The sequence below is a fragment of the Calliopsis andreniformis genome, chromosome 6 (genome assembly GCF_051401765.1).
Source record: "Calliopsis andreniformis isolate RMS-2024a chromosome 6, iyCalAndr_principal, whole genome shotgun sequence".
Lineage (NCBI taxonomy): Eukaryota > Metazoa > Arthropoda > Insecta > Hymenoptera > Andrenidae > Calliopsis > Calliopsis andreniformis.
Window position 1 is genome coordinate 12,505,561 of NC_135067.1, and position 27,622 is coordinate 12,533,182.

Genomic DNA, 27,622 nt, shown 5'->3' on the forward strand with positions numbered 1-27,622 from the left:
TTCAAGCGTTACCACATCTCTACGATTTCTTACTGTCTATACTTCGGCTAGTACAAAATGGTTGACGTGCCTTGACTGTATGATACAGATTGGTAGATGCAACATTTACGTTTCCTTATGAAGGGATTCGATAGAACATATCGCGTGTAATATTCATGGATTGATAGAAATTATTACGCTTTAGGTACGTATTCCCTTCGACCTCGAGTAATACCGTTCCATCGAGTGAGAAACAATCGAGTCGAGTGTTCACCTGTCAATACGGCTTCCTCTGGCAACAAAGTGTATACGTTGCCCTGATCGAAGTGTGAAATACTGCACGCGTGACCAATGTTTTCCCTTGCAACAGCATATTTTGAATATCGTATCCGCGTTACACCCTTTTCGCTCGCGAGTCCTCGAGCCAACTTTCCTGCATTTTAAGTTCGCCCAGTATCGAAGCTCTCGTGAAATGCCTGCACGAAACGAAGTGAGCTCGGTTTAACGTTATTTACAATGCTCACGAATATTTTAGTTCCTGCTTTTGGAAAAATTCAACATTCGTCCAACCGTTGGAATTAAAGGGAAAAAGATGGAGAAACGGCAGGAAATACTGGCTCCGTTTTCGTCTGGTAAGTTGCTACTAACGCATACAAAGAGAACTTAAGTGACTTCTTGTCTGTAATATTATAGAGATTTGCTAACAACTTTTTCTGAACATAATATTGAGAAAGTAAGATGCGTGGAATATTTTAGAGTTGATATCCTATCCGTTTCATTTATGTTAGATTCTAATTTACATAAAGTTCTATTAAGTAAAGTTATTAGAAATAAATAAAAGTTCATCAAAGAAATATTCATGCAATATAAAATTATGCTGGAAATTAATATTAATGTATATAATTTTTGGAAATATATGATGGTTTAATAAAGTATCATGTGAAAACAGTTCGTAACTTCACTATATATTATTAATAGATTATTATTAACATTGTTTGAATCTATAAACATGGGTTCACTTGTATATCCAAAGAATCAATAAACTTTTTATGATACTGCACCAACTGACTTTCTTTTCTTTTATACATATTATGCAATGGTGCATATAGTTGAAACTAATACAAAAATAAAGTAACAATTAATAATGTTTAGCATAGATTACACTGAATTCAAATATTTCATGTACTATCATATTTATGTGTAAAATTTTCTAAATGGTATTGATTATAGTAGTATAGTTATTCGTGAATGAAAATAAAAATGTCTGTGGATTACAAGTGAAAATCTATGACTTCAACTATATATGTTAATACTTTGACATATTAGTGACATATTAGGGACACATTAGTGATACTAATGCTATAAGTAGAATTAGTTTTGTAACATAGACATCTTGTAATCTTGTTGCTCAATCTCATACTTCTTTATATAGTGGAATTACTATTGTTCACTGTAAAACTGCTAATTTCTCATTATCCTCTGTACTCATAAGTAGAATAAATGCTGTATCACCTGTAAATAGTTTTTTCAATAACTTACTCTTTTTTTATTCTTGAGTTACAGTCAAGACAAAATTTGAACTATACTCAATGTTAACTCTCCAACCCTCTTTAGTTTGTATTTCAATCCTAACATCTTCCTAACATAAAACCTCATTTCTTTTCCAAGAAAATGAATTTCCATCTGTTGTGGGCGGGGAATGTATATTGAGATTGCATCTTTAATTTCTGCTTCAGCTGATGCAATGCCAATATAGATGTAAAACTAATAAAAAAAGAAGCATCTCTTTTTCTAAAATTAGATATTCTCTCAATATTCTAAAATATCGAAAGTGGTAACAGTAGAGGACTAATATGTGTAATTTTCTATTACAATAAAAACTGAAATTATTAGAATAATCAAATCTAAAAATTGAAATATAAACCCTTGAAAATCACATTTTTTACAGTATACTATTTTCAATAAAATTTTAAAAATGCTTTTGCAATATTATAGAACTTGATGTTAAAATTTCTAACATGAAATATACAAAAGAGATGTAAGATTATTTTCACGAGAACTTTGAATAAAATTCAAATACGCTAGGGTAAGAAATTCAAAATTATTTAAGCATCGAGCAAGCGGTAAATTAGAATTCCGTGATAGTGCAGCTTGAATTTAAACTGAAAAATGATTCGATTAAAATTCATGAATTTATCGAAGGGGGCAGCTAATTGGGAGGAGGAGAAAGAGGAAGAAGATTTCCGAATTTATCAAAAAGGACGGTAGTAAAGGTATTAAATTGAAGGTTGGAGGTCGGTTAAGGATCGGGGGTGCATGGAGGTGGAGTGGCACGCGCGGACTAACGGATCAATTCGCGCTCGGGAGCTACGGGGAAAAGCAACAGTGTGTCTACCCCTTGCTTCCCAGAAAAGTACTTGCTACGATTCGAACACGTCTGCTCATTTCTGATACGAGGATGGCAATAAGCAGCTTGTCGAAGCAACGTGTAGGTAAAATAAAGTATGTTCGTTGTCGGGACATCTTCATCAGGAGCGACCATTGAATCTGTGGTGTTTCATCGATGACAATCTATCGGCGCGTGACATCGTTTCCCTGTGCCAAACGCGATTATTAGTCAACTGAACGTAGAAGAGGAATCTTACGATCGACCAAAGTGATAAGATTAAAAATTGAATTTGTTCTTGGCCGACGTTAGACCGATTTAGCTGAACATCCTTACACCAGAATTCATGACATCTGATAGGCGACCTTGGATTACCCCTGACCGATATTAACGCGGCGAGATGAAGTGATCGTTTTCGAAATTCGCTTCCTCTTCGCGATGATAGCGAGACCGAGAGAAAAATTTCTTCCGCGCTGACGCTCGTGAATTCGCAATGGTATGGAATATGCAGATACGTGGTATAGAACAAATTGACCTGATTTTCATTGAATATGCCTTTATACATTACTATGACACGAGAGCGGGAGGCTGCTGCGATTGTTGGGAGCAGGTCCTATTTGTTCCCTCTGCAGTCAATAAGCGCGAGGACATTTGGATATCGGTTTTCTCGTATCTCTATGCAGTTCGTTCGCGAAGTACGGCATACCTTGTTGCACGCGGCACTTGTCTTCGTGGAACATTTAACTACACGTTCCATCGTTTCGACAATTTATTTTGTAACACAGTCTTTCATCTTTGTTCATCGTTCAAACTGACCACTGAACGTTCTGGGATTATGAATAATTGAGTTCTGTTATGCGAGGATTGAATGAAAAGTAATGTCTCCGATTTTATAACTTCTACAGAAATCAAGGTATCTCAATGAAATACAGAAATAATGCTTGAAATTTATTGTTTTATTTGTCATATTTATTTCTTTACATAGTCATCTCTCTTTGCCATACATCTCTCCTAATGGTGGACAAGTTTTTGAAGTGTCATGAAAAAATTGAGTATTTTGTACTTTCATCTATTTCTTTACAGTCCTTTCCAAGTCTCCATTGATTTCAAAGTGTTTTCTATCTTCTTCTTAAATTAAAGAAGTGCTAATAATGACTTGGGAAGGACTATGTAAAAATGGCTAAAAGTATAAAATAATCAGTTCTTTTGTAATAGTTTCTAAAAACTTGTCCTTTATTGAAAAAGATTATGGCAAAAAAAGTGACCATATACAAAAGTAAACATGACAACTAAACCAATAAGTTCCAGGCATTTTTTCCATGTTTTATTCATTAAAATACATTGCTTCTTGTAGAAATTACAAAATCAAAAGCATTACTTTTCATTTAATACTTGTATGTGTGTTATGTAGTTGCAATCAATAATTAAACCTGTTTGTAATCTATTTATAGATGAGTGTCCAAATAGTGGGGAGGATAGCGAAGAAGATGTAATAACAGATTATTTGGGATCATCGCATTCAGACTGCGATCGTATACCTATCATTAATGGAGATCTTGGCGCATTGAATCTACGTGGGAATATAATCACTGAATCTGGCTACACCAAAGACAATACAGAGAAAACAGCTATCACAATGTCTGAAGGGACTGATGAACAGCAGCAGCAGCATTCGCTGCTCGTGCTTGGCTCTAATATTCAAACTCAGCCTAATCCCTTGGTACCGATTATTAGTGTTACGCCTCATTCTCCTGGTCTCGCCAAGAACTACCCTGTTTTGGGTAAATCTTTTCAATTCTTTATTTATGTAACACCATGTGTTATAATTGGAGTGTGAATATTTATGCAGATAAAGTTATGTACAATATTAGCTATAGATAATATACATACATTTATATCCTGCATAGTTTTAGCTGCCTAAATATCCACAGTCTACTTATAGTGTATTAAACTCGACACGAGTCGATGTAAAAGAAATTTGTGTGCTTCTGTGGCTAACAATTGGTTCACCTCCTTGCAGAGGACAACTTGCAACATTTGCATGAAATCCATGATTGCATTCAGCGTATGAGAGATCTGACGCTAAGCAACTGGGGATTCAATCATCGCACATCCCAGAATGATGTACCTCAACGGTTAACTTCATCGTGTCCTTCTTTGTGTCCTTTAATTTTGCCCGAGATCGCTCAACGTTCGAGTAATAATGATACAGGATCTGATCCAGATCTCCTCGCTAATTGCTCTACCAATAGCTCCCCTACGCATTTTCCATCAGTAGGTTCTCGTTCACAGAATGCACAAGGTATAGACAGGAGACGCAGCTGGACTGACTTGGAAGATACTCGATGTGGGCGTCGCAGATATTCTGGGCAAAATCACCTGCAAGCACAAAATATGGTTAATATTGTCTGATACATTTTTTTTTTTTCGAAGATGCATTTTCATTGTATATTTGTAGCATGAATATGACTGCTTTATTGCTTTTTTCACTTTGCTTTATTCAAGATTTAATTTATTTTTCGTTCTTTCCTATTATATTCAATGTTTATTTGTTACAATTTCAGCGACAACGCAGTATTAGTTTAAGTAGCCTAGACAGTGAAATGGAAATAGAATTATATGGAAAGTCTTGTACGAGACCCGTAGGCGTTAGCAATCGTACTTGTAGATCACAAGCAAGTACTCATTCTCTTAATGAAGCTGATCTTGTACAGGTAATTATAAGGATGCTTCAGAAATATGTAGATGGACCTTGTATGTTATCGTTTTAATGAAATACATTCAAAAATTTTCTTTAACAGAGTGAAGATCAGAAGATAGTTCCAAAACGATTTAAAGGTAGTCAAAGATTAGCAGAAAGTAGTGGTTTGATGCCTGGTGTTACAGGCTCTCGGTTACCTCTTCAAAAATCTATTTCAACGCCATCAATTGTTACACCTCAAGTTAATGCTCATTTAGCAGAGTCTGTGACTAGGACAGCACCGTCACTTGCAGCGTAAGTTACACAAAATATTTTTAGATCGTAAAGCTAGATCAATAATCGCTAGGAAATATGTTTAACGATTTTAAATAACTATTTATTATACGAAATTTTAAATAATAAATAAGTAAATTTTCTATTCAAAATTCTGAATATAAATTATGTGAATCTTATAATGTTTATAATTGTAGCTTTCATGATCTAGCATACGATCTTTATATCACAGCATTCTATGAGTAGTATACAAAATTATGCACATATTTATGTATATACTGTATTTAAACTTTAATTTTTTTAATTCAATCTGAGAAACATAATGCATGATTAATACATTCAAAATAAGTTTTAAAATTGCCTACATCTAAGAATGCTTGCATTAATCTGTATCATGTAGATAAAAGTATTTAAGCATGGTTGCACTATTTATTATGGTATTTAAGATTAATTAATATTAGATCTATCAGAACTGAAATGTAATTTCATAAAAATTAAAATGTTATTTTATATTTACAATTTTACAATCTTAAATTCTTAAAGATATTTGTATTTCATATTAAATCTGTTTTACAGTACAATTTTTATTCCTGTCTAAATTGGTATCTAAACTTTTCTATTCATCTACGTGATTTTCTCTATATTCTAATTAACATACGTTCTTATATTCTTACGGCGCTTTTACATCTCGGTGGTAGACCACACGAGAATATCTGATTTGCAATATCTTTTACACAATAGTAGCATACTTTGTGTTTGTACTTGACAATTTCCTACCATCCTGCATGGTACAGCCGTCACGAAAGAAATGAAAAGGGTAGTGGAAGCGAGACTGAAACCGAGGATCTTCATACATCACATAGCCATGAATTCCATGAAGATAGAGAAGGCACGCCAAATGCTCCGATATCCCTTGATGAATTATTGACTGAGTAAGTAGTCCATATCTTCAATTTTTTTCTTATATGCAGTACATATAATATTCTGCTAAAACAACATACAAAGGAAAGTGACTGGTTTGTATAGGCTTACTCACTAAAAATCTTCTTCTATTATGCACATATAATAATAGTAATAATGGTATTATTCAAATTCTATGCGTATTATGCTTCTCTCTGAAACGCTGAGTGATGTATGTATTTAGTTACATTTCTTCGTACTTTGATCACTTTTTGTGAATACACCATGGCAATGCTTGTAGACTTTTACTACTGTGATCATTTTTACGTTCTACATTTTGATGTTTTCAACTATATTTTAAACAAACAGTTTTCAATTTTCAGCGGGGCAGTATATGATGATCAACATTCAGAGAAAACCAGAAGAAAACGAGGTTCCATTTTCTTCCGTAAGAAAAAGGTAGATTAATGATTGCAGTGTGTATAATAAGTACAAAATTAAATATGAAATAAATAGTTAAAAAGTTATAATAAAATTACAGGATAAGAGTGGTAAGAAAACTAGTCTACAACAGCATTTATGGGCGACAATAATGGCAGGATCTCAGGGAAGTTTAATATGTGATGTTTGTATGAAACAATCAACAAATAAGCCACTTCTACATTGTGACAGTAAGAAGGAATTTTTATATTACTTATGTTTGTATGTATATGTCTCATAAACTAATTGAAAATATGATACTTTACGTTAAATCAGATTGTGGGGTATCTGTACATCAAAGTCAAGGCTGTAAGGATCAACTAGTGCTAGAGTGTATTAAGTCGAAACATCAATCTAGCAAAGCTGCCACCAAACCTGCATCAAACATATCCACAATTTCAAGTAGCTGTAACGTTAAGAGAGGTTCTACCGCATCGTTACCTTTACCAACATCTGGGAGTGGAAGGTAAATTACTTTTGCTATAAATATTTATGAATTTCCTGCATTGGATCTACGTATTTGTGGTTTAAGATTCGCACGCAATTGGCATGGCTAGGCCTATACGTGGAGTTCGTAATAGACTCCTCTTATTTGCAATACAAGTACTGTACAAGTTAGAAAATGCGTACACATATTTGCGCTCAACAAAAAATTTGGACTTCTTTTTCTTTTCTCTACTTACATTAGATACTTATAAAAATATCTCATACGATAAAACTAACTGACCTTTGTCAAATCATGTCATTATTTGATCACTGGTAATACGATACAATATAGATAATATGATATAGCCAATTATTGATGACGAATTTAACTTGACAATATTTACACATATTTATCAATTAAGGTGATTGCATTTCATGTTTTACTGTATAAAACTTTATTTGAACTTCCACACATAGTATGAAGGACAAATAGTTAGAAGGGGTATTGTATCTGCTTATTATTCAGAAGCTTTGGCTGGCTCAGAAGCTTATTATTTCTGATTAATTTTGCAATTTAGCCAATAGTATGGCAAGCTTCAGCGTGTTTATCCTCGCGACTCTAACATCGATTAATGAAAACTTTTGCATATATGTACATGTTAATTGACATACAAAATATCACGCCCAAACTTCTTCAAACATTCAAGTAACAATTATACAATTGATATACAATAACAATTTTACTTAAACTACAGTCATGATACTAACAGAAAACAGAAACTATTATAAACTATTAATAATATGAAAACACACATAAGTCTTGTTTAAAACGTGACATATTATATTATGACACTATAATCATTATAACAAAATAAGATATTTACATATAAGGAGGTGTGCATTATAAATTGATACGTAAAAGTTGAAAAAGGTGATAGAATAAGAAAAATGAAGAAGGAGGGGAAACAAAAGGCAAAATGAAGTTGCCCTAATGCAGTGTGTGCTTTTTCCTTCCCCCGTGCATTCCCTCTCGTGCAACTACGACAAACCGATCGATTGTTCGACGATTAAAGGGAAATTAACAGCAAGAAAACCGTGGCAAGCTACAGCCCTTGGCGGCGAGTTGCTACTAAACTTGGAGTCAAGTAAGTCTCAGATATCTGATGTGTTCCTCCTATTCTGTCGAAGCGTTCGTACGTTTCTGTTCGTGTATTAATCCTACACAGCAGTAGGATGACCCGCGTCTATCGTTCCTCAATTCTTTTCTCGCACACATTGTTCAAAAGGCAATTTAATTGCCTCTTTGTGTTACATTGGAAGAGACATCACCTTGCCCCTGCCTATGCTTCTGATATGCTTGCTTCTATATAATTTGTGTTTACTTAATGATATATTTTATGTATACACCTCGTTATAACTTCACATGAAAATTACAGACTATAAGATCATTGGCCATCAAACGACTTATTCATCAGATATCAGACATGAATCCAATATGCAGTAATTTCTGCATTGTTTTTCTCCATTACTGGTGACTTCTCCATTATTCCCCTTTCTGACTGTATCTTCGTATTAAAAGTTTATAGCATTGTTTACAGCCTCCTCCATATATTTGAATGTATTTCTGAACTCGTATTCAACTTTTTTCATTCTTGTAATATATTATTTTGTGAGAATATGATACAATTTTAGGTCGGGTTGGGAGAAATACTTATGTAAGGATATTATGTAAGGATATTCGGATCATGTTTTGTTATAAGGTGTGAGGACTTTGTAAATATTTTATCGCTGAAAAATAGTGTGGGAGTAGGAATAAATAATTCAGAATTTTGTTTTTAGGATATTCCCTACCCGATCTAAATATAACTAACTCTTTCGATCATTCATTTGTCATCAATGATTCTCCTGTTTACTTTGTAAATTTGTAAATTTATTTGTTCTCAATTCATGTCACTGGCATCATTATACATTTCAATGAAACAGTTACAAAAAACTGTAATACTTAACATTTTCTTCTTTCATATGTAGCTTACTAATAGGAAATCAAAAGTTACATTCACATATCTATGTACTTCATACATGTATATTCACAAAGCAAAACTTAGATGCTACTTTGCAGATTACACTTACATACAAGGTAATACTAAAATAATAAGAATGCCAGTCTGTCATATTTATGCAAGTAATGTGTACGTTGCATTGTGGTATGTTATAATTTAAATAAACAATACATTAAAACACCAAAGGTAAAATCAGTTTTAAGACTATAAATTTTAACAGAGCATAATTTTTTTTGTTTCAAAATCACATTTTAACACAATTACGTTTTTCTTTCAGTCAAACAATAAATGAAGAAAAGGATGGGGATCAGCATCGTGATATATCTAGGTCTGTATTTCTTAGCTCACATTTTTCAATTAAACGCTTTCGCTTGCTATAATAAAATGGCTAATTAATTTTCAGTGGATGGGAAGAATACGACTTTGGAGATGATACTCACCAGTTTACAGTGGGTGATCTGGAGGGTCTGGATCCTGAATTAGGTCTAGCTAAAGAAGAACTCGACTCCTGGAGTGCTGCTATTGGCCATAACATTGCATTACGACTTGCCGATAATTGCGAACGGAAAGTAAAAAGACAAGAACACATTTACGAATTCGTTCTCACCGAAAAGCATCATTGTTTAGTGCTTCTTGGTATGGAACGAATTTTCGCGGAAGGCCTCCGACGTCACTTTCGTTTGGGTCAACCAGATCTGGAACGCATGTTCCCCAGATTACGGGACCTCATCGATATTCATCTAAGGTTTCTCCAAAAGTTACGCAAGCGTCAAAACGCGAACCCTGTTGTTCCTACAATTGCTGATATACTTGTTGATCAATTCTCTGGCGAAAACGCGCAACGTATGAAGAGTGCCTATGGAGAATTCTGTAGTCGTCACAGAGACGCCGTTGAAGCTTACAAGTATTACTTACGTCATGATCCTCGATTTGCACGGTTCGTGCGTCAGTGTCAGGTAACTATAGCATAGTTTTAGCTTTATTTTTTACTTGACGATATAGAAACGAATGTACGATCGATATTTTTACAGTCACATCCTTTGCTAAAGAAAAAAGGAATCCCTGAATGCATTCTATTTGTTACTCAACGATTAACAAAGTATCCGTTGTTAGTCGAGCCGCTTATAAAAACGGGTAATACGCAAGAAGAAGGCGAAGATTTACGTAAAGCTTTGGGTCTTGTTAAAGAAATTTTAGCAGATGTAGATGCATGTGTAGCTGATAAGGAACGAGAAGATAGAAAATTAGAAATTTACAACAAGTAAGAATATCGCATATTTTTCTTCAAATATCTTTCAATTCTCAACAATTAATGTTAATTTGATCTTTTTATTATTTGTTTAGAATCGATGCAAAATCATTCGCAACATACCGTGGTACTAAATTCAAAAAATCAGATATCATGGCGTTTAATAGAATTTTGAAATTCGAGGGTACTGCGTATCTAATGCAAGGTCGTGGAAAAATGACTGCCATTGTAGTGGTTGTTCTTTCTGACATATTATTTTTCTTGGCTGAGAGAGATCAAAAATATGCATTCTTTGTGCCTGACAATAAGGCTGGTATAGTGTCGCTTCAGAAGTTGCTCGTACGAGAAAAAGCGGGACAAGAATCTAGAGGAATCTATTTGATAAGTAGCAATCCAGCAGAGCCTGAAATGTTCGAACTGAAGGTTCAGAAGCCCAAAGATAAACAGTTGTGGATTCAAGCAATTAGAGCGGCAGTCGAAGCTTGTCCACAAGAACCTGAAAATGAAACTGACATATTATCTGAAAATAATAGTAATAACGAATTAAGAGATACACGTTCGAGTTCTATATCATTGCTTTCTGTTGAAGAAAGGCAACGTTTAGTTAAAACTAAGGAATCACATATCCTAAAAATAGTTGGTACGTACAATACCTAATTATTATAAAATGTAGTTTAATACATAATACATTATAATTATTGTTTTGTATTATATTAATTAGGTGAGCTACGAAAGAAAGATGCTGAGCAGGCTCTGTTACTTGAAGAAAAAATCAATCTACAAATGCAACTTCTGCACACAGCAAATATTTGGTGCGGAAATGAAAATAGCGACAATGAAAGAATAGAAAAGGTTGACAAAGAAATTCCAGATTATACTAGACTGGTTCACAATGAAGGAACCGATACTACTCAATTGTGGCAGGAGGTTACGATTCTTTTTTATTATCATAAATTTCATTAAATTGTAACTCTGCAAGTAAAATAGAAATAAGGAAGTAAATCTATTTTTTAGGTGGTTGTGGCTGTTCAAGAAGCAACAAGGCTCGCTAGTTCGTTATCCTTTAGTGCTGGTGGTGCTACTCTTTCCAGAAGTTTAAGTTCTGCAGGAGAACGACACAGTGAGGCCTACGTTTCAGCTGCTCTTTGTGTTCCTCGAAGAGCTGAGACATTCGCGGGTTTTGATCACAACAAGGTAAATATTTAATTAATCAGTACCTAAAACTGAAATACTAATTGGCTTCTTTTCAGGAAAAATATCCATTACGAGATTCCACTACGATTCATTCCGTGATTTCTCTTCCAAAAGTCGGCGAATTTATGAAAGAGAGTTCCGATGAAAAGGACAGCCAGGATTCCGAAACTAACAAAGATCAACAGTGGGCAGCGATTCGTTTGTCTCATCACGTTTATACTCTGCTCTGTATAATTAGCAATCAGATGACGACAATCGATAGTCTGCAGGCACAATTAGCAGCGTGCAAAGAAGGAAGCATGGGTAAATCAAATAATAGACCTAATCCAAATCGTCAGTTGGAAGAGTTACGTAATCTGCAAGATCAATTGAGCCGGGAGAAGGCAGCCTTTCGAGCCGCGTCTCAGCAAGAACAAAAACAAATTGAAGAAGAACGAGCCGAATTGGCAAGACAACGAGAACAATTGGTGGCAGAACAGCGAGACGTAACTCAGCAACGAGACCAATTGTATCGGCGTCTCGAAGCGTTAGAGCGGCAAGGAGTGACATTAGTTGCAGGATCTACGCCTGGTTCCGCTACTATTCACTTATCCCATATGTCACAAGGAACTGACACAGTGCAAACACGAAAATCACAACCGGATACCAAACGAATACCATTAAATTTGATTAGCGCCACCAATCAGCAAAAAGTACAGAGCAATCTTCCAGTTAAGCAACAGTTGCCTTTGAAGCTTGCTAGTGGAAGCAACAATAACGCTAGGTATAAATAATATACAATGTATTTGATTTAAATGTATATGCTACTATACATGTACGATTATTTCTCAAAAGTATTGAAAACGCAACAATTTGAGATATAATTACATTCTACGGATATAACCTCTCTTAGCCAACATGGGCTCATTTTCGTCTCAGTCTTGCCCAAGATGAATTAAAGACAGGACTTTTTTAACCCATTTGCATGTGTGGTTTGTATTACTAAACGCTGAATAATCCACGTGTAGGCACGGAAACAAACTGTTGTCGGTGATAAGGGCCAGGTCATGCAATAAGAATCGCGATGCAAATGGGTTAATAGTGTAGAATACTAGGATTCTAACTAACCTTTAATTAACAGGAGTGGAGGCACAAATAACAATAGTCCTGATCGACATTCGCGGACCGGAAGTAGCCCAGCAATCGTGACTGGTTCTACGTACTCTTCGCCAGAATTAGGCAATAATCACGCCAGTACGAGTCAAACTCACTCCTCGAATCGTTCGCTTCGAGTTACACGATCTCCTCCAGAGTATTCTCACCAGCAACAACACCAACGAACCGAACAGCAACAACCTTTGGAAGAAGAGGTAATTTTTTTCTGACGACTCTTTCGTTTTCGCCGAAAGCACTCTCGATCCTCTCGCCCGACCACGAGTGAGGCAACTCCGACTTCTACACTAACTCCTTCGCGAAACCAATCGAAAGATGCTCAACCTAGAAGTCGCGTGAAGTCATTTTGACTTTCAACATTTTCTCGGTAACACTGAGTTATCGTTTTTTAACTCCTCATTTTTATAACACTTCTTGCTCCTTTTCTGTTTATAAACATTCCTACCTACCCTCGTCTTTCCATTTCTCTCATTTTCATTCATTTCTCTTCCACTCATTTTTCTCCCCCTTTCTCTCTTCCCTCTTTGATAATAATTTTACTTCTATTGTATATTAAAATGCAACATAGTACATAAGCAATGCATTTAACGTGTCCATAACGTGATGGCGTAAATGTCAATAGAAGTGTATACATTATTCTCGATGAAAAGGATGACGGTTACTTTTCAACTGCTATTGAAGGCAATAATATAATTTTTATGCAAAATCTCACGATGAACAGAGAAATAAGTATAAAGTATGTGGAGAAATAAGAAAAAATTATATAAAACGATTAGTGCTCAGAAATGTTCGAGAATTAAAAAAAAAATGTATCAAAAAAGCCGGCTCAGTGAAAAAGCAGAGCAGCCGATCTTGTTGAATCCTTGCTCGTTATGTTATTAAGCCGACTGACAATTTTAGAAACATGATTTTAGACGAATCTTTTAAGCAAATCTGTTGCTGCTTGCTGAAAATGCAAGATAGAGGAATAACGTTATATATTAGGAGCGCATATACATGAATGTGTATACATACTTTTTCATGACATATGTATGGCGTTATGTGTACGTATGCGAGGAACGACGAGACGTGTGGAAGTATATATGCGTGCATATGAATGAAGCTAATGTGAATGACGTACACGTGCACTAACTTTGCTTTACCAGGAGTGTATGTATACGTATGCAGTTGTAAATGTGTACGCGTGTCTGTGTATGAATGCGTGAGTGACCGCGGTAGCTATTCTTATACCATGTAACTTTAAAAGTATTTTAATACGTGCTAAAACGACGGGTAAGATCTATTATTAACAATAATGAATCGCTACTACGTGTGCCAAGCCACCAGACCGAAGTCGTTAATTTCTCAGTATCATTTCGTATCATTCCATCGATGAAAAGAAATTGTTTTAATTAAAGTTGGAAGTTGTTTTATGAAGCGGTAGACCGAGTAAGGTTTTTCTTTTTTATATTCAATATTTTACTTCGAGATTTTTCACTGCCATTATTGTTACTTCGTATATTTCTTTTCCTTTTTGATTATCTACAAGTTACATATTTTATTTATTGCATTATGTAAGATTAGCGATGACTCTCGTTCGTTTGAAATATTTCGTTTATATGCGAGGCTTTTCCTGACAAGAAACTTTTCAAAGTATTTTGTGAAACTGGAAATGGAACCTGTTTCAGAGAAAGTATTATGCAAAGTATGATCATACTGCACGTTTAAACTGTTGATTCTATTACTTCGTTCATTAATTGTTAAGACGAGAAATTGTATTTAAAATTGTGGTCACATCAGAATGGCAAAAAGAAGAAAATTATGACAGAGATGTGACTCTAGGATATGTAAATTTTCATTGTAAAATCAATTTTGTTTTGATACGCATATATAATATATAAATATAAATATCGCATGTTTGCCTCACAAGATGCTGTAGCGTGCAATATGGTCGAATAAAAAGAAAACAGCGTCGTCGAGGCACGATGATAAAACATGTGACTAATTAATTTATCTACGTAAGGAAGCATAAGTTACACTATCAACTTGTCTCAATCAATCGTGGTGACAATAGCTCTTAAAAGTATTTCCATAAGATGTAAAGTACGAGGGGAAAGAAAAGAAAACATAAATAACAAAGTTCTTACAAGTCTATTACTAAAATGCCGAGCATGTTATCAGCTCGTAAATGATATTGTATTAACCCGTTTAATAGCCTTCACGGATGAGTGTTCGACTTCATTTCAAGAACACTTAATATTCATTATTGAACTGTTCTTAATGTCATAATGCTCAGTGTAAGGAAGACAATGAAACATATGCGAGAAAAAGTGAATTTTAACAGAGAAATGTAATTACAAAAAAATCATTCCAGATAGAATATTTAAATATGCATTACATAAATATTATACATATTTAAAAAGAAATGTATTCTTTACATATATTAACAATGTTCCACTATGTCAAACGTAGCTCGATACAATTAACAGTTCGTTGTTATTAAATATTTTCCTTGTGCAATGAAGTCGCACACCATCTTCAGGGTAACGCGAAGAATCAAATTGGGAATAACAACTAAGGAGTAGTGCGGCGGCCTAGGTGCGTCTCGTGGCATCCAAGGATGTTTGATGTCACCTGACAGCATAAGTTAAATAAAAAAAAAAAAGGATATAAAGAATTATTAGCAACGCGGTTTTCCACGTTTTAGTGAATCTTTACGTCCCTGATATGCTCATGGGAAGTATTTTTGTACGTTTACTCTGTACCTACCATTTTACTCTAAAACTATATCTACTGTTATCATTGTGATACTCGCTACTGCGATCGTCTTTGAAAATGTTAATGTAAAAATTATAATATCTAAATAAGTGGATGCGTGTATTTATTTTGAAACGCGTCCACTCTCAATACATCAGCATTAATTCTCCCGAGAGTTGAACAATTTTAATCTAAGAACCGTTAATATATCGGTCATGCGCTAATATTAACTGTTATTATTACGTTATTTGCTTGATTATTTTATCAAGATCACTACTTTATTCACAACTGTGCTAAATAAGCATATTTAATGACAAATGCAACTTATAATCTCCTATTTTTATCGGCGATTCCTCGAAGTTGATCTGTTACTTGGCAAGAGTAAACAAATATATACAATGTTTTTTCTTCCTCTATCAATTCTATACGTATATATATACATTATATATACACATGAACACACACTGATATGTGATTTACATTCCTTAGCATTTATATACACGTTTTGCTGCATTTTTTGATTGATACGTGAATCACTGTTAAATCATTAGCCGCATAAAGAAATAATATCTATTTATTATAAATGTACATACAACCATTATTGTAATAAAGAACATGAGGGAAATGTACGATTATGTTAATGTTACATGATATTTCTCTTCTGTTTATTATATTTACTTACAAAAACTGTCTTCGCATTTACAAATTTTTATCCTATCACTTTCGTTTCAATATGGCTTGGTCCTGTGGTGACGATCGCGCCCTTTACCAGAACCAATTTTGGCCACCAATTTGTGGCTAGAGTTCTGTTGTATAGACGATGCTTCTGTTTGCCTCCAGATATTTATAAGCCCACCTTCACCAACCGTTATTAAGGAACCACTCTATAAGCAATATTAGAACATTATCATTCGTATACAGAACAAATGATTCAATTTAGACCAAATCTATATAATAGTAGACGATTATACCTTTTCGTGTAGCCAACTGTCGCGCACGATTTGCTTATTTCCCACCAAATTGTGGCTTACTTCTAATCGATCATTTATAACATTTAAACACCTTAAATTTTCTCTGAAACATTTTAAGAAAAATATCCCATGTAATATCTGTAGTAATGTATTTAATATTACTCTATCTTCTTAATTTACCCTTTAACATTGCTAGAACCCGCTAGAAGGAATGGCTGCTCAAGTGCATTTGAAACGTGGAACCTAACTATGTAACAGTTGTCTGGATCATCATTCTAAAAATAATAAATTATACAAAATTTAAATATAACTTTTATATACGTGCATTTAAACAGAAAATATTACTAAAATTTTGAAGTAATATAATTAAATAAATAATAACCTGAGAAACTGCTAAACTGCTCCGTTCAAATTTAACATATGGAGTTGCTCCATCACAATCCCAAAGTTGTAGTGAATGAGTATGAGTTGTACACCAAAGATTATCATCATTCAGCCAGCCTATCCTATCCTTTTATTTGAAAAGCATATTTAATAGGATAAACATACTCTTTATAACAGATAATTAAATAAAGTTCATCTCACCACAGATGATTCAGTATTCAAAGAGTATGTTAATGCAGAATCTTCTGATGACTGTGTAAGATCGAAGACATTAATCAATCCATCTGTACTACCAGATGCTAAGACATCCTGTTTACTAGTATGAAATGCCAAAGAAGTGACATCTTCCATGTGAGATTCCCAATACCCACCAAGAAGATTACTTTTATTATCCAATTTTGAATTAGTATGTCTTGTATCCCAAAATAAGATAAATGCATCTCCCCCAATGTGCTCTGTACCACCTGCTACAAGTCTTTCATCGCAACTTACATCGAAACTGGATAGAGGTTTCATTTTTCCATCTTCTGTACTATCTAGAAATAACAAATACACATCAGAAATCTTGTGTTACACTAATTTCATGACTTCTATGAATATCTACCCTTAAATTCTGCAACAACTTTCCCTTTAGCACGTAAATCTCGTGCCGTGATTTGTCCATTGTTCATTGCTGTGTATAAAATATTTCTAGAATTTGGGCTAAACCTAATGCCAACAATAGGAGCTTGATTGTGACTTAATGTAATGGTCCGACTTAAAGTTTCTCCAACAGAATATATCACACATGTTTGATCAGATAAAGCTGTACCAATTCTGAATTCTGGTTCACTATACAAAAATATTCATTCATAAATCATTTTAAAAATCTATAGGTGGTTAAAAGTATGAAACAATTCATTTCAAATCTAAACTAAGTAATAAAATTAATATGATAAATTATGAATATGAAACTTAGTAAAATACATTAAATTCGAAAATAAAAGCAAAAAATATAGAAAATCGAAAATATTTCACTCAACTTTTACAAGAAAACATAAAATATTGATTTTTATATGACAAACTTGACAATTAATATTTTCCTTAAAAATTATGAAATGGAAACAATTTGATACATCAATTTACACATTAAATAGTGTATCAAAAAAGTTTTCATGGATAAATTATTCAGTGTAATAATCAAAAAACACGATTTAAATGAAATGGAGGGAAAATTACTTAGCACTGTATAGCTTACAAAAATGTTTAGAAGACTTAAATAATAACGATTAAGGAATACTATATTCTCATTTTACAGAATGACGTAGAGTGCTGTGCATAAATAAATGCAATATTTGCCTTTGTGTTCCACAGATAGCGAGGATGTAATTATGATCGAGGGACACTGCCTCCTCTATTGATGACATTAATTCGCTTTTTCTCTTGACAGTCCGATTGTCATCGCTTTTCCGCGTACCATGCTCGACGCTCAATCTCTTTAAGGATTCGACTATTTTAGCCATACTGCTCGTTCTTAAGATTTCGAGCAGATATTTATCCACAGAACTAAGGTTAATATCACGTCCGGAATGCAGCCATACGTCTAACTAAATCTAAAATATTTGTCACTTCGCTGTGAATCTGAATCGTTGACCTTTTTTTATTTTATATTTCCCTTCCGATACAGTAACCTATTCCACAAGTGTTTTTATTATACTTATTGCAAGTTTTACAAGGTTATAATATACAGTGTTCGCTACAGGGATTTAAGACGCGATTTTTTTTCCAATATTGATGCGGTCGGTATGACCAAAACGCAGCGGTCTTATGATATTTGCTCAGTTGCTAATTCAGGTAGAAACACTGTACTACTTTATCGATAGGTGGTAGTATAAAATTTAACAATATTTAATTGTAAAATTAGAAAAATATAACAAATGTTACGTTATATACATCTATAATTTAAAAAAAAGATATCTTTAAATCAAAAAGTAAAGAAAGACGTCTCTTTTTTTATATCATTATTATTATTTACAAAAGTTGTATTAAACAGGGTCTATAGATGTTTTTTCATAGAAATGAGGAGCCTCTTCTAATAACCATTCTGGATTCGTCACAGTTATGTCTTTCATGTATGTTTTATTTGTCTGTAGAACTTCGCAGAAGAGTAACCTTAAAAAAATAATATATAATTTAGTATAATCCATAAGGTTTATATTATTTGACCAATTTAGAATATTATATACAAACCATTGGGGTTGTTGAAGTGTATATAAACAACTGTTAGGATGTATGTACAAATCCCGATTACCGCGCACTGTTTTATACACGCCCGTGTAATGTAAATATGCTGCTTTCGGGAAAAGGCCAGCAGTTAGGCATTTTAAAAGTTGTGGAACGTTCCCTAGAAGAATCAAAGAGAGATCGTCATATTTTAAGATTTGTTTGTGATTCAGAATATACATGTAATGATATATTTGTTCTAATTTACCATTACAGGAAACCAGTGGTATATCTAATCTCTTCATCATAGAGTGCATCTGGGTTCGAATTTCCGTAGCTCTACGCAACGCTTTGTAATTAAGGAAATGTTTTTGACACCAACTAGATACTTTATTTTTCTCATAAGCAGTGTACACATTAAGCAACGTTAACAAATCTCCTTCTTCGACTTCGAACTTTCTATGTGCCACTCTCGCCTTTATAATAGCTTGACCACCAGCTGGTCGTATAAAAACGTTTTGAACTTGAAGCATAGCCAAAATCGTTGACAATTCTTCTGAGCATCCCATCTCGCCTGCACACAAAACGATTTCTTTAGCAAATCATTCGGTACAAATTAAAAACAGATTTAGATACAATGCTATACAAAATTTTACCTGAGACTATGAGACACTTCGCTAAAACTGGCTCCAAGGGCATCTCCGCCATTGTCATGCCTAATGGTGTCGTTAATTCTCCATTACTATCTATTGCACCCAATGCATAGAGTAACTCTAGCCCTGTGAGAAGATTTTTGCTCGGCGGGGCGGAAGGAAAGTTGAATCTTAATACGTTATCGATTCCTAATGCTTTTAATTGTAAAATAGCTGGTGCTAAATCCGAACGCTGCATTTCTGGTGGCATTGCGTCGAACAGCTCAGAATACGCTTCCTCTGTGTATAGTCTACAAAAGAAAATGAATGGAAATTAGAAAATATGAGCATATGAAAAAATCGATTTTTAGTCAACTTTTTCAGTTATTTACCTATATGCTTTCCCTGATCGAACGCGACCTGCTCGACCAGCTCGTTGATCAGCTGAAGCTTTCGATACGGGAACAATTACAAGAGAGTTCGTCTGAGTTTCTGCCTCGAACCAGGGGATTTTCACAAAACCGCAATCAATTACTATATATACAAAGTAAATAAAAATAAATCTTCATTAATACTGTATTTTTCAATAGTAAAATATTACTACATATCACAGGTACTTTATATTTCTACCATAAACGATGTTCGGAATAGTGATCGATGTTTCTGCTATGTTTGTCGCAACGATGACTTTACGGGTGTCTTTGGCAGCCCTCCAAAATACTTTAAGTTGTTCTGAGTTTGGAAGGGACCCGTACATAGCCAAGGGTAAAAGTTTCACTGAAAAAGAACGACGAAAAATAAACGAAATCTGTATGTCTATCTTAAGCAGTTATGTAACGCTGAATGTCGTTTTAGATCCTACGTACGTTTGCCTTCTTTTATAAGCTTGGAATGTTCTGATAAAAGAGAAACTGCTTGATCCACTTCGTCCAAACCCGTGAGGAAAGCTAAAATATCGCCAGGTTCTTCGGTTTCGTGGATTTTTAAAGCGGTATCTACAACGCTCGTAACATAATTTGCTACTGGCTCTAAAACAATAGTATCGTAGCAGTTAATACTTATTATATATACTTTTACGTAGAATATACCTTAAGAGATATATCAGAAAATACAAAGAATATACCTTTCACAAAAAAAATGTCTACAGGATAGAGTCGACCCTCAACAGTCAGTATTATTGCGGTATCTTTCGTAGAGTCTTTCGTTGTATTCGTATTGAAAAAGTCTCGAAGTTGTTCTGCATCAACGGTAGCGGAACACACAACAATTTTTAAACTTCTTCGTTTCTGAAATAATGCAATTCATTTATACTTCATGTAAAAATTTCATTCAATTTATTGACTTTAGGAGCATCTAAGTCTTATTCTGTTACGCGGAAGCGTAAAGAGAGGGGTCGTTTAAACCCATGTTCACATTTCTTTCTGAAAAAATTGTATCAGTGAGAACTTTTGAATATTAAATTTAGACATGTATACAATAAATAGTTTTTTGAAAATTGTTATAGAAAGGAAATAACTTAAATTTACAACTTTCGACTTGTGGGCTCAAGGACCCCCCTCTCTCATATTCATCTCCATTTCTAAGATTAATTAGTGAGCTGTGAGAGGGGAAGCTGTTAATACAATTTTAAAGAACTCAACATACCCGAATAATTTTTTTCAAAAGACCCATGATGATGTCAGTAAGAAGAGTTCTTTCATGTACTTCGTCAATAACGATGACAGAGTAATTCGTCAGCAATGGATCTCCCATTAGTTCACGAAGCAAAATTCCCTCTGTCATATACTGTCAATAATGATTATTAGTTACATGTATACTAAATCGTAAATAATTCATTTTTTCTGTTTATTTAAATCATTATGTAAAAGAATACCTTGATTTTTGTCGTTCCATCTGTACAGTTATCGAAACGTATAGAGTAACCAACGTCTGTGCCTAAAATACAATTGCGTTCATCGGCAACGCGACTAGCTAAAGAAGTGGCTGCAACCCTTCTTGGTTCCGTGATGCCGACCATTTTTCCATCTGTGCACCATCCTGCTTCAAGAAGGTACTGCAATCATTTTACAAAATAAAAGTATTCGTCAAATAAAGCACTACGAAAAAAGATCATTTAATTATAAAGAACAACTTGTATAATTACAATGAAATTTTTTCAAAATTTCGAAAATTTCAATTAGATACAGAGTTCAAAATTATGTATTTGAAATATTCTTACTGCCGTACCGGATATAACCGCTGTTAGGCGTGAAAAATTCAAAAATTCAAATTTTTGAAAATATCTACACATTTTAAGAAATAGATACAAACACCAGTGAAGAACTTTAACTAGTTATTAAAAACTCGTATTAAATACTCTTAAAAATTAAAAAATATATTAACGTAACACAATTTCGCTTAATATTACATTTCCTTTCTGACTTAAGTAAACTATGAAAGATAAATAAAAAGATTTGTTTAAAAAACATTTGATTTGACAATGAATTAACTACACATTTTTACACACATTACATGTTTTTCATATACGACCGTTACGTGGATGAGGACAAGGTCAATGATATAAACGGTATATGTCTGATAAGATTATATTTCACACAAATCTGATTAGTACACTGTTAGATGCACTCATCATTTTTCAAGTTCAACTTGACGCTGTACGTCTTCAAATCTGTCTGTTAGCTGTAATCTTAGCGTGAATAATCCGGTAACGGCAGAATATTACATAAATTACTGGTTTACGTGGTTTAGTGTCATATTTATATCGGATTTTATCAAAAGCTCGTTATAACGGTTTATGTACGTTAAATGCCTACCATACGACTTTGATAAAACTTACAAGTGCTACACTAGGTAACTCGCGATTCTAGATCACAATTAAAATATACAGGTAAAGGCAAGAGATCGTTGACTATTATCGATAGAAAATAAAAATCAATCCAATATCAATGTGAACTATTCTTCTGCTAAATATATATGTGTATATATATATATCGCTTACCGTGTTAAATTTACACATCGACCCCTTAAATGAATTCAGAAGAAAATGATTATTATTATCAACGATACAGTATTGCAATATTTACTAATGTACAGGCTTATGTACAGGATCCCCAAAAACAAATGAGAAAAGATTTAATTGCAGTGGTAACTTCGACTTTTAGTTATTACATTTTAAAAGTGGGGATTAAAAGTACTTGAGATTGTTAAAAGTTAATAACTAAGAAGGCAGTCACAATCGCAATTTCGTTATTCTTAATTTGCACTTTATTTTATTATGTAAAATCATTTCTTAAATTTTTTCCACCTGTTATCAAACACCCTGTATATTATAACTACATTAAGAGAAGAGATTATATTATACTGTATTAAATATAACATATAAATACTTAATAAGGAAGACTGATATAGTGCAAAGCACTTAATATTTTAATTACTAACAGGTATTGATAGCTTTTACTTTGGCAAGATAATAAAAAGGAAATTAATATAGAAATATCACATTAAGGCTAAAAATTTGGAAGCCAAATTAAAGTGGAATATAATAAATTAGCATTTAAGGGGTAATGTACACATTTCCTCATACATCAGTCTGTTATTTATAGAAAATACATGCAGAAAAATATAAAATACAAAAGATTTTATCGAGACGATTCTTTGTAGACAAATGGTTTCGCAGATCTCAGTGTACAAGTGTTTCTCTGGTCATTATGTATCACCGGTAATTAATAAATATAGAAATTAAGTTTTTCCAAGATTCATACTGTCATCCCTGGGTGAAAACATCGGACGAAGATACTTCTTCGTCAATAAACGATGGTATACCCTGTACGTAAGTATAGGCCCGTAGAAAGTGAAATTCGGTCACATAAACAAGTAGCAAAATGATCACATACGAAGACCATCTTACAAGTTTAATATATTCTCGCATCCTATCGAAAAATATCGCCAGCAGCAAATAATCGATGACAGCGTGAAAATTGATAAATTTCCAGCAAAGAACTATTATCCAAAATGACAAGCTTCTGAATATAGTTGTTTGTTTGGCATACAGATGCTCTCTACTAATCGTTGGTGTCCTAAAATCAGTCTCAAGAAGATCTTGATACAAAGATATATATCGATTCCAAGCGGCACTGGTCAGGAACAAATGGACGGTCATAAGTAATATATTCCGGAGTGCTGCATTTGAAGTTTTCGACGTCATGGTTCCAGGCTCAAGAACTGAAGAAACAGGTAATTGAGGCAGTTTATCATATCCTCCGCGTCTGTTTAAATTACGGGCAAGAAATTGGTATAGGCCAATAATTAGAGCAAGACAACCCAAAGCATCACAAACACCATCAACAATATAACCAGTTGACCCAACATCTGATCTTTCACCATCAATGTTTGCCCTTTTTCTAGCGACATGCCCATCTAAATCATCCAACCAAGTCCTTGCTTGAAAGAGTATTACACCTAAACGTCTATGGGACAATGAATCACTGGATACACATTTACCAGCCACCACTGCTATTAACACATGGAAACAACTGATTGCATTTGGCGTTACCCAGGTCCAGGAATTGCTTATTTGTAATAGATTGTCCATAACAGCTGCAAGAGGACTCAGAAGAAAATGATTTGGGTGATCGAGCATTAATCCTTTCACAGTCACTGTACATAGCGGATTAAAATCACAAGGTATGATTGAAAAGTATCGTGTACCATTTGAAATTGGTCTCACATCATAATTTTGTATTCTAGAATAAAGTAAAAGGTCCATTCCAAGGAAGTATAGTGTCAATATTATCAAAATTGCTAGGAACGACCTGCTTACTAAGGTTGTTATACCAAACATTTTGTGTAGGACTTTGGCACTTCTTTATGTTTCTAAATTTATTCCTATTATAGTTTGACACTATACTTATTCTGTATTAATAAATTCTTCTTTTTAAATATACATTCTCTTCAGCCTTTAGCAATGACTGCACTGTCCAGATCCTCTTGAGATTCTTGTTTGTATTCCTGTCCACGGCACACAGGCCAAAAAAGATCAAAGAACGAACTTCTTTCATTTGTCATTAGTTTGAAACGACATAATTGAATATTCATTATTTCGATAATTATACGATCGCATATCACAGTCGACAAATACATTCGCTCAACTTTTGAACTAATCGCGTGATCCATTTGACTATAGATCATCTATCTTTTTTGCTATGTTACTTCATAGAATTTCAAACATATCGATGTAACTGTCATCTTCACTCTGCAATGAGGAATATCGCGAAATTCAAGAGTATCTTGCTGTGGCGCAATTCCACATGGTTACATGTGATTTTACGGTATATGTTGATGGTAACATTTAAGGATATGTTGATAAACATACATTTATGTTTGTCATTCAGGTAATATTCCTCAAATTCCTCATTGACTTCTTCACTCCTTATTTATCATAATGAAAAAGACTTGGACTTTCGTATTATAACGGAACTTTGCAATTAGTTACAGTTATGCTATCGTCGCATAATTTCTGTTAAAGATTTAGTAATAGGACAGCAGATGGCGAAAATTGTTCTATGGTGGTATCCTCTTCTATGAAACATGATTGTCCACCAAATTGTGTTTGGAATCAATTTATTTTGGTCACGGTAAAATTTTGTTATTATGTATTACACCTTAAGGAGAGAAACGTGTTTTCGCCCCCGAACTTGTTTGCGGCTACGATAGAATGGCGATACGTTATATTCGCAAAAACTGTGCGCGCGTGCGCCCTATAGAAATCACTAACAATCCGGTTACACGCGGCTTCCCATGCGTGTATATTGCATATACATATGTATATATTTACCATTATGAAAATAAAAATTAATAAATAAACTACTAGTTTAGAAGCTAATAAAACGTATACACTTTATGTATACTGTACTTTACATTCATGTACTGTATTATACATATTGTATGTTACAGATAATTTGATGGTGTACAAAGAACAGTAATATCATGATTACAAACTGTGAAAGTATTTTAAGTACACATACATGTTGTACATTTACTGAAAGATACTACTGCTAAAATACATATATTAGATTTCAATGCCTTGCATATCTATAATAAGTTAACAGGAACTTGAAAACATTCTGAATTCATTATATCCTAAATAGCTTTTGTTTTTAAAATACATATGTGCACTTTACCATTTGTAACATATTATGAACTACTTGCACTTCATACGATAAAGTTATTTGTCATGAAAGTTTCTCTGAAATTTATGTACTACTTAATATTTTCACAGCCTGAAGATTAACTGTAAGATTTTCAGTTTATGAACTGAAGTAGAATTATGAACTTTATATCTTTAGTTTATAGTTTCTAATTAAAAATGTAAAAAATAAGAAAAGTGAATATTATAGAATAGATATTCAAGGTTCATATCAAAATTGCAAACTCTTTTAGAAGAATTCTTAAATACAGTATTAATTGCTAGTCAGTATTACTAAATACAGATAAATAGACATGCAACTGTCAATAAGTTTAGAAATAATTTAAACATTAAGTATTTAAAACATACTTGAGGTAATTGTGTACTCTTTCCACATCCAGTCTCTCCTATTAAAATTAGTGTTTGATATTTCTCTAACAAATAAATAATATGACTCCTATATTTGAATGTTGGCAATCGCTGACGTTGCATCTCAATTGCAAGAGAATGATGTGCATTATATACAAATTGAGTGGACGAGTGGGCATCTATATCTGGTTTATCCTCCTGCCACATACTGTCACCTGCAACAATAATTAATAAATTTATATAAAGTATTGTTTGCAATAATACACGTGTTACATATAAGTCAATTCACATATGATAGGTTATACGACACACTAACTTTGTACTTAGAAAAACAAAACAGATGATGGAATAAATATGCAATTAATATTCGTAATTAAATGCGAATAAAATGCTACTAAAACTTATGAATGTTTGTTTAGTCAAATATAAAATAATTCCACTTACCGGGTTTAAAGAAAATTGGTTTTGAACTCATTTTTTATATTTACACGAATACCACAATCAAATAAAATTAGTTTTCAATTGAATCACTTAATTATTAATGTTTAAACTTAAATACTAATCACATAATTCAAAGAATAAACAGAACATCGTCGTCATACATTTTCGCATCTGTCACGAATTCATGTATACATTCCATTTCTCCAATAGATGACACTGATCAGCATTTCAAACATTTATTTAAACAGTGCTATGAAACGTAACGATTACAATTTTTAATTCTTTTCCTTTGTACATCGGTACATTTAATCGCATGATTATATATTTAGAAGTTTAAAATATATAACAATAGTCATAAACAAATTTCTTCAATATAAATATATTACATTTCTGAAATAACATCTCAAATATATGTATATATTTCTGTAAAACTTTAGTGTCTCATTTATTGTATATAATATAGACATAATATTTATATTACAGAGAAATTATTAAAATAGCCAGTTTTTGTATAATTGAATTTTTGGATAATGTTAAAAAAATCAAAACGAATTTTCAATATTCTTCATTCCAATTTATATAATGTGTACAAAATTTTTGTTATTAACTATTATTTGTACATGAAACAGAAATTTAACATAAATACATTCGTGATGTTCTTAAACTGAGTTTAGCATATTAATAAAACATGTTTCATTATAATTTTATATAAATTTTCTATGTTATATGTAGTATTTATTAACGTAAGAAATAATATTACACGACAATTGTAAGATATCTTATTTATATGAAAATAATTTGTACTAAAAACGAACTAAAAGAGACCTTGATCGGAATAGTCGTCATACATATAGCATTATACCAATTATTCATTTATTATGACATACTATATTATGTTGCCTT

At 33.2% G+C, this 27,622-nt stretch overlaps 3 protein-coding genes across 6 annotated transcripts; 1 reads left to right on the forward strand and 2 right to left on the reverse strand.

Annotated features, from left to right (window-relative positions):
* Positions 1-24,425, forward strand: Cyst (rho guanine nucleotide exchange factor 18 cysts). 3 transcript variants are annotated; one of them, XM_076381328.1, is made up of 20 exons: positions 1-184; positions 515-611; positions 3,817-4,146; positions 4,386-4,762; positions 4,930-5,079; positions 5,167-5,360; positions 6,623-6,698; positions 6,781-6,910; positions 6,996-7,185; positions 8,219-8,290; positions 9,483-9,533; positions 9,609-10,161; positions 10,237-10,466; positions 10,550-11,094; positions 11,176-11,381; positions 11,469-11,648; positions 11,705-12,411; positions 12,769-12,997; positions 23,777-23,958; positions 24,130-24,425. In XM_076381328.1, exons 2-19 carry the CDS (start codon positions 572-574, stop codon positions 23,888-23,890), a joined length of 4,374 nt encoding a protein of 1,457 aa, XP_076237443.1. In that variant the 5' UTR covers positions 1-184; positions 515-571; the 3' UTR covers positions 23,891-23,958; positions 24,130-24,425. The 3 variants fall into 3 exon arrangements, with proteins under 3 accessions (XP_076237443.1, XP_076237444.1, XP_076237445.1); XM_076381329.1 differs by lacking the exon at positions 8,219-8,290; XM_076381330.1 differs by lacking the exons at positions 23,777-23,958; positions 24,130-24,425 and having other exon boundaries at positions 12,769-15,953.
* Positions 16,095-18,736, reverse strand: LOC143181104 (WD repeat-containing protein 89). Its single transcript, XM_076381334.1, has 7 exons — positions 18,230-18,736; positions 17,496-17,722; positions 17,093-17,427; positions 16,890-17,018; positions 16,688-16,782; positions 16,508-16,610; positions 16,095-16,420 (listed from the first exon to the last, which is right to left on the reverse strand). The coding sequence occupies exons 1-7, from the start codon at positions 18,391-18,393 to the stop codon at positions 16,265-16,267; spliced, it is 1,209 nt and encodes a 402-aa protein (XP_076237449.1). The 5' UTR covers positions 18,394-18,736; the 3' UTR covers positions 16,095-16,264.
* Positions 18,850-27,015, reverse strand: LOC143181103 (putative ATP-dependent RNA helicase DHX35). 2 transcript variants are annotated; one of them, XM_076381332.1, is made up of 12 exons: positions 26,723-27,015; positions 26,279-26,493; positions 21,599-21,778; positions 21,370-21,510; positions 20,849-21,011; positions 20,592-20,753; positions 20,356-20,502; positions 20,118-20,259; positions 19,750-20,036; positions 19,362-19,667; positions 19,121-19,274; positions 18,850-19,042 (listed from the first exon to the last, which is right to left on the reverse strand). In XM_076381332.1, the coding sequence occupies exons 1-12, from the start codon at positions 26,751-26,753 to the stop codon at positions 18,916-18,918; spliced, it is 2,055 nt and encodes a 684-aa protein (XP_076237447.1). In that variant the 5' UTR covers positions 26,754-27,015; the 3' UTR covers positions 18,850-18,915. The 2 variants fall into 2 exon arrangements, with proteins under 2 accessions (XP_076237447.1, XP_076237448.1); XM_076381333.1 differs by lacking the exons at positions 26,279-26,493; positions 26,723-27,015 and adding an exon at positions 22,724-23,472 and having other exon boundaries at positions 18,852-19,042.
* Between the last annotated feature and the right edge of the window lie 607 nt (positions 27,016-27,622).

What these genes read in the sequence shown, in the direction of transcription:
- Cyst (XM_076381328.1), top strand. Translation starts at nt 572, where the DNA reads ATGGAGAAACGGCAGGAAATACTGGCTCCGTTTTCGTCTG. An exon ending in ATGAAGCTGATCTTGTACAG is followed by an intron (nt 5,080 to 5,166) that starts GTAATTATAAGG and finishes TTTCTTTAACAG; the next exon opens with AGTGAAGATCAGAAGATAGT. An exon ending in CGGGTTTTGATCACAACAAG is followed by an intron (nt 11,649 to 11,704) that starts GTAAATATTTAA and finishes GCTTCTTTTCAG; the next exon opens with GAAAAATATCCATTACGAGA.
- LOC143181104 (XM_076381334.1), bottom strand. Translation starts at nt 18,393, where the DNA reads ATGGCTAAAATAGTCGAATCCTTAAAGAGATTGAGCGTCGAGCATGGT. An exon ending in AGTTGTTGCAGAATTTAAGG is followed by an intron (nt 17,428 to 17,495) that starts GTAGATATTCAT and finishes TGTTATTTCTAG; the next exon opens with ATAGTACAGAAGATGGAAAA. An exon ending in GGTTCTAGCAATGTTAAAGG is followed by an intron (nt 16,611 to 16,687) that starts GTAAATTAAGAA and finishes AAAATGTTTCAG; the next exon opens with AGAAAATTTAAGGTGTTTAA.
- LOC143181103 (XM_076381332.1), bottom strand. Translation starts at nt 26,753, where the DNA reads ATGAGTTCAAAACCAATTTTCTTTAAACCCG. An exon ending in AGAGTACACAATTACCTCAA is followed by an intron (nt 21,779 to 26,278) that starts GTATGTTTTAAA and finishes AAATGATTGCAG; the next exon opens with TACCTTCTTGAAGCAGGATG. An exon ending in AGACATTTTTTTTGTGAAAG is followed by an intron (nt 20,754 to 20,848) that starts GTATATTCTTTG and finishes CTATTGTTTTAG; the next exon opens with AGCCAGTAGCAAATTATGTT.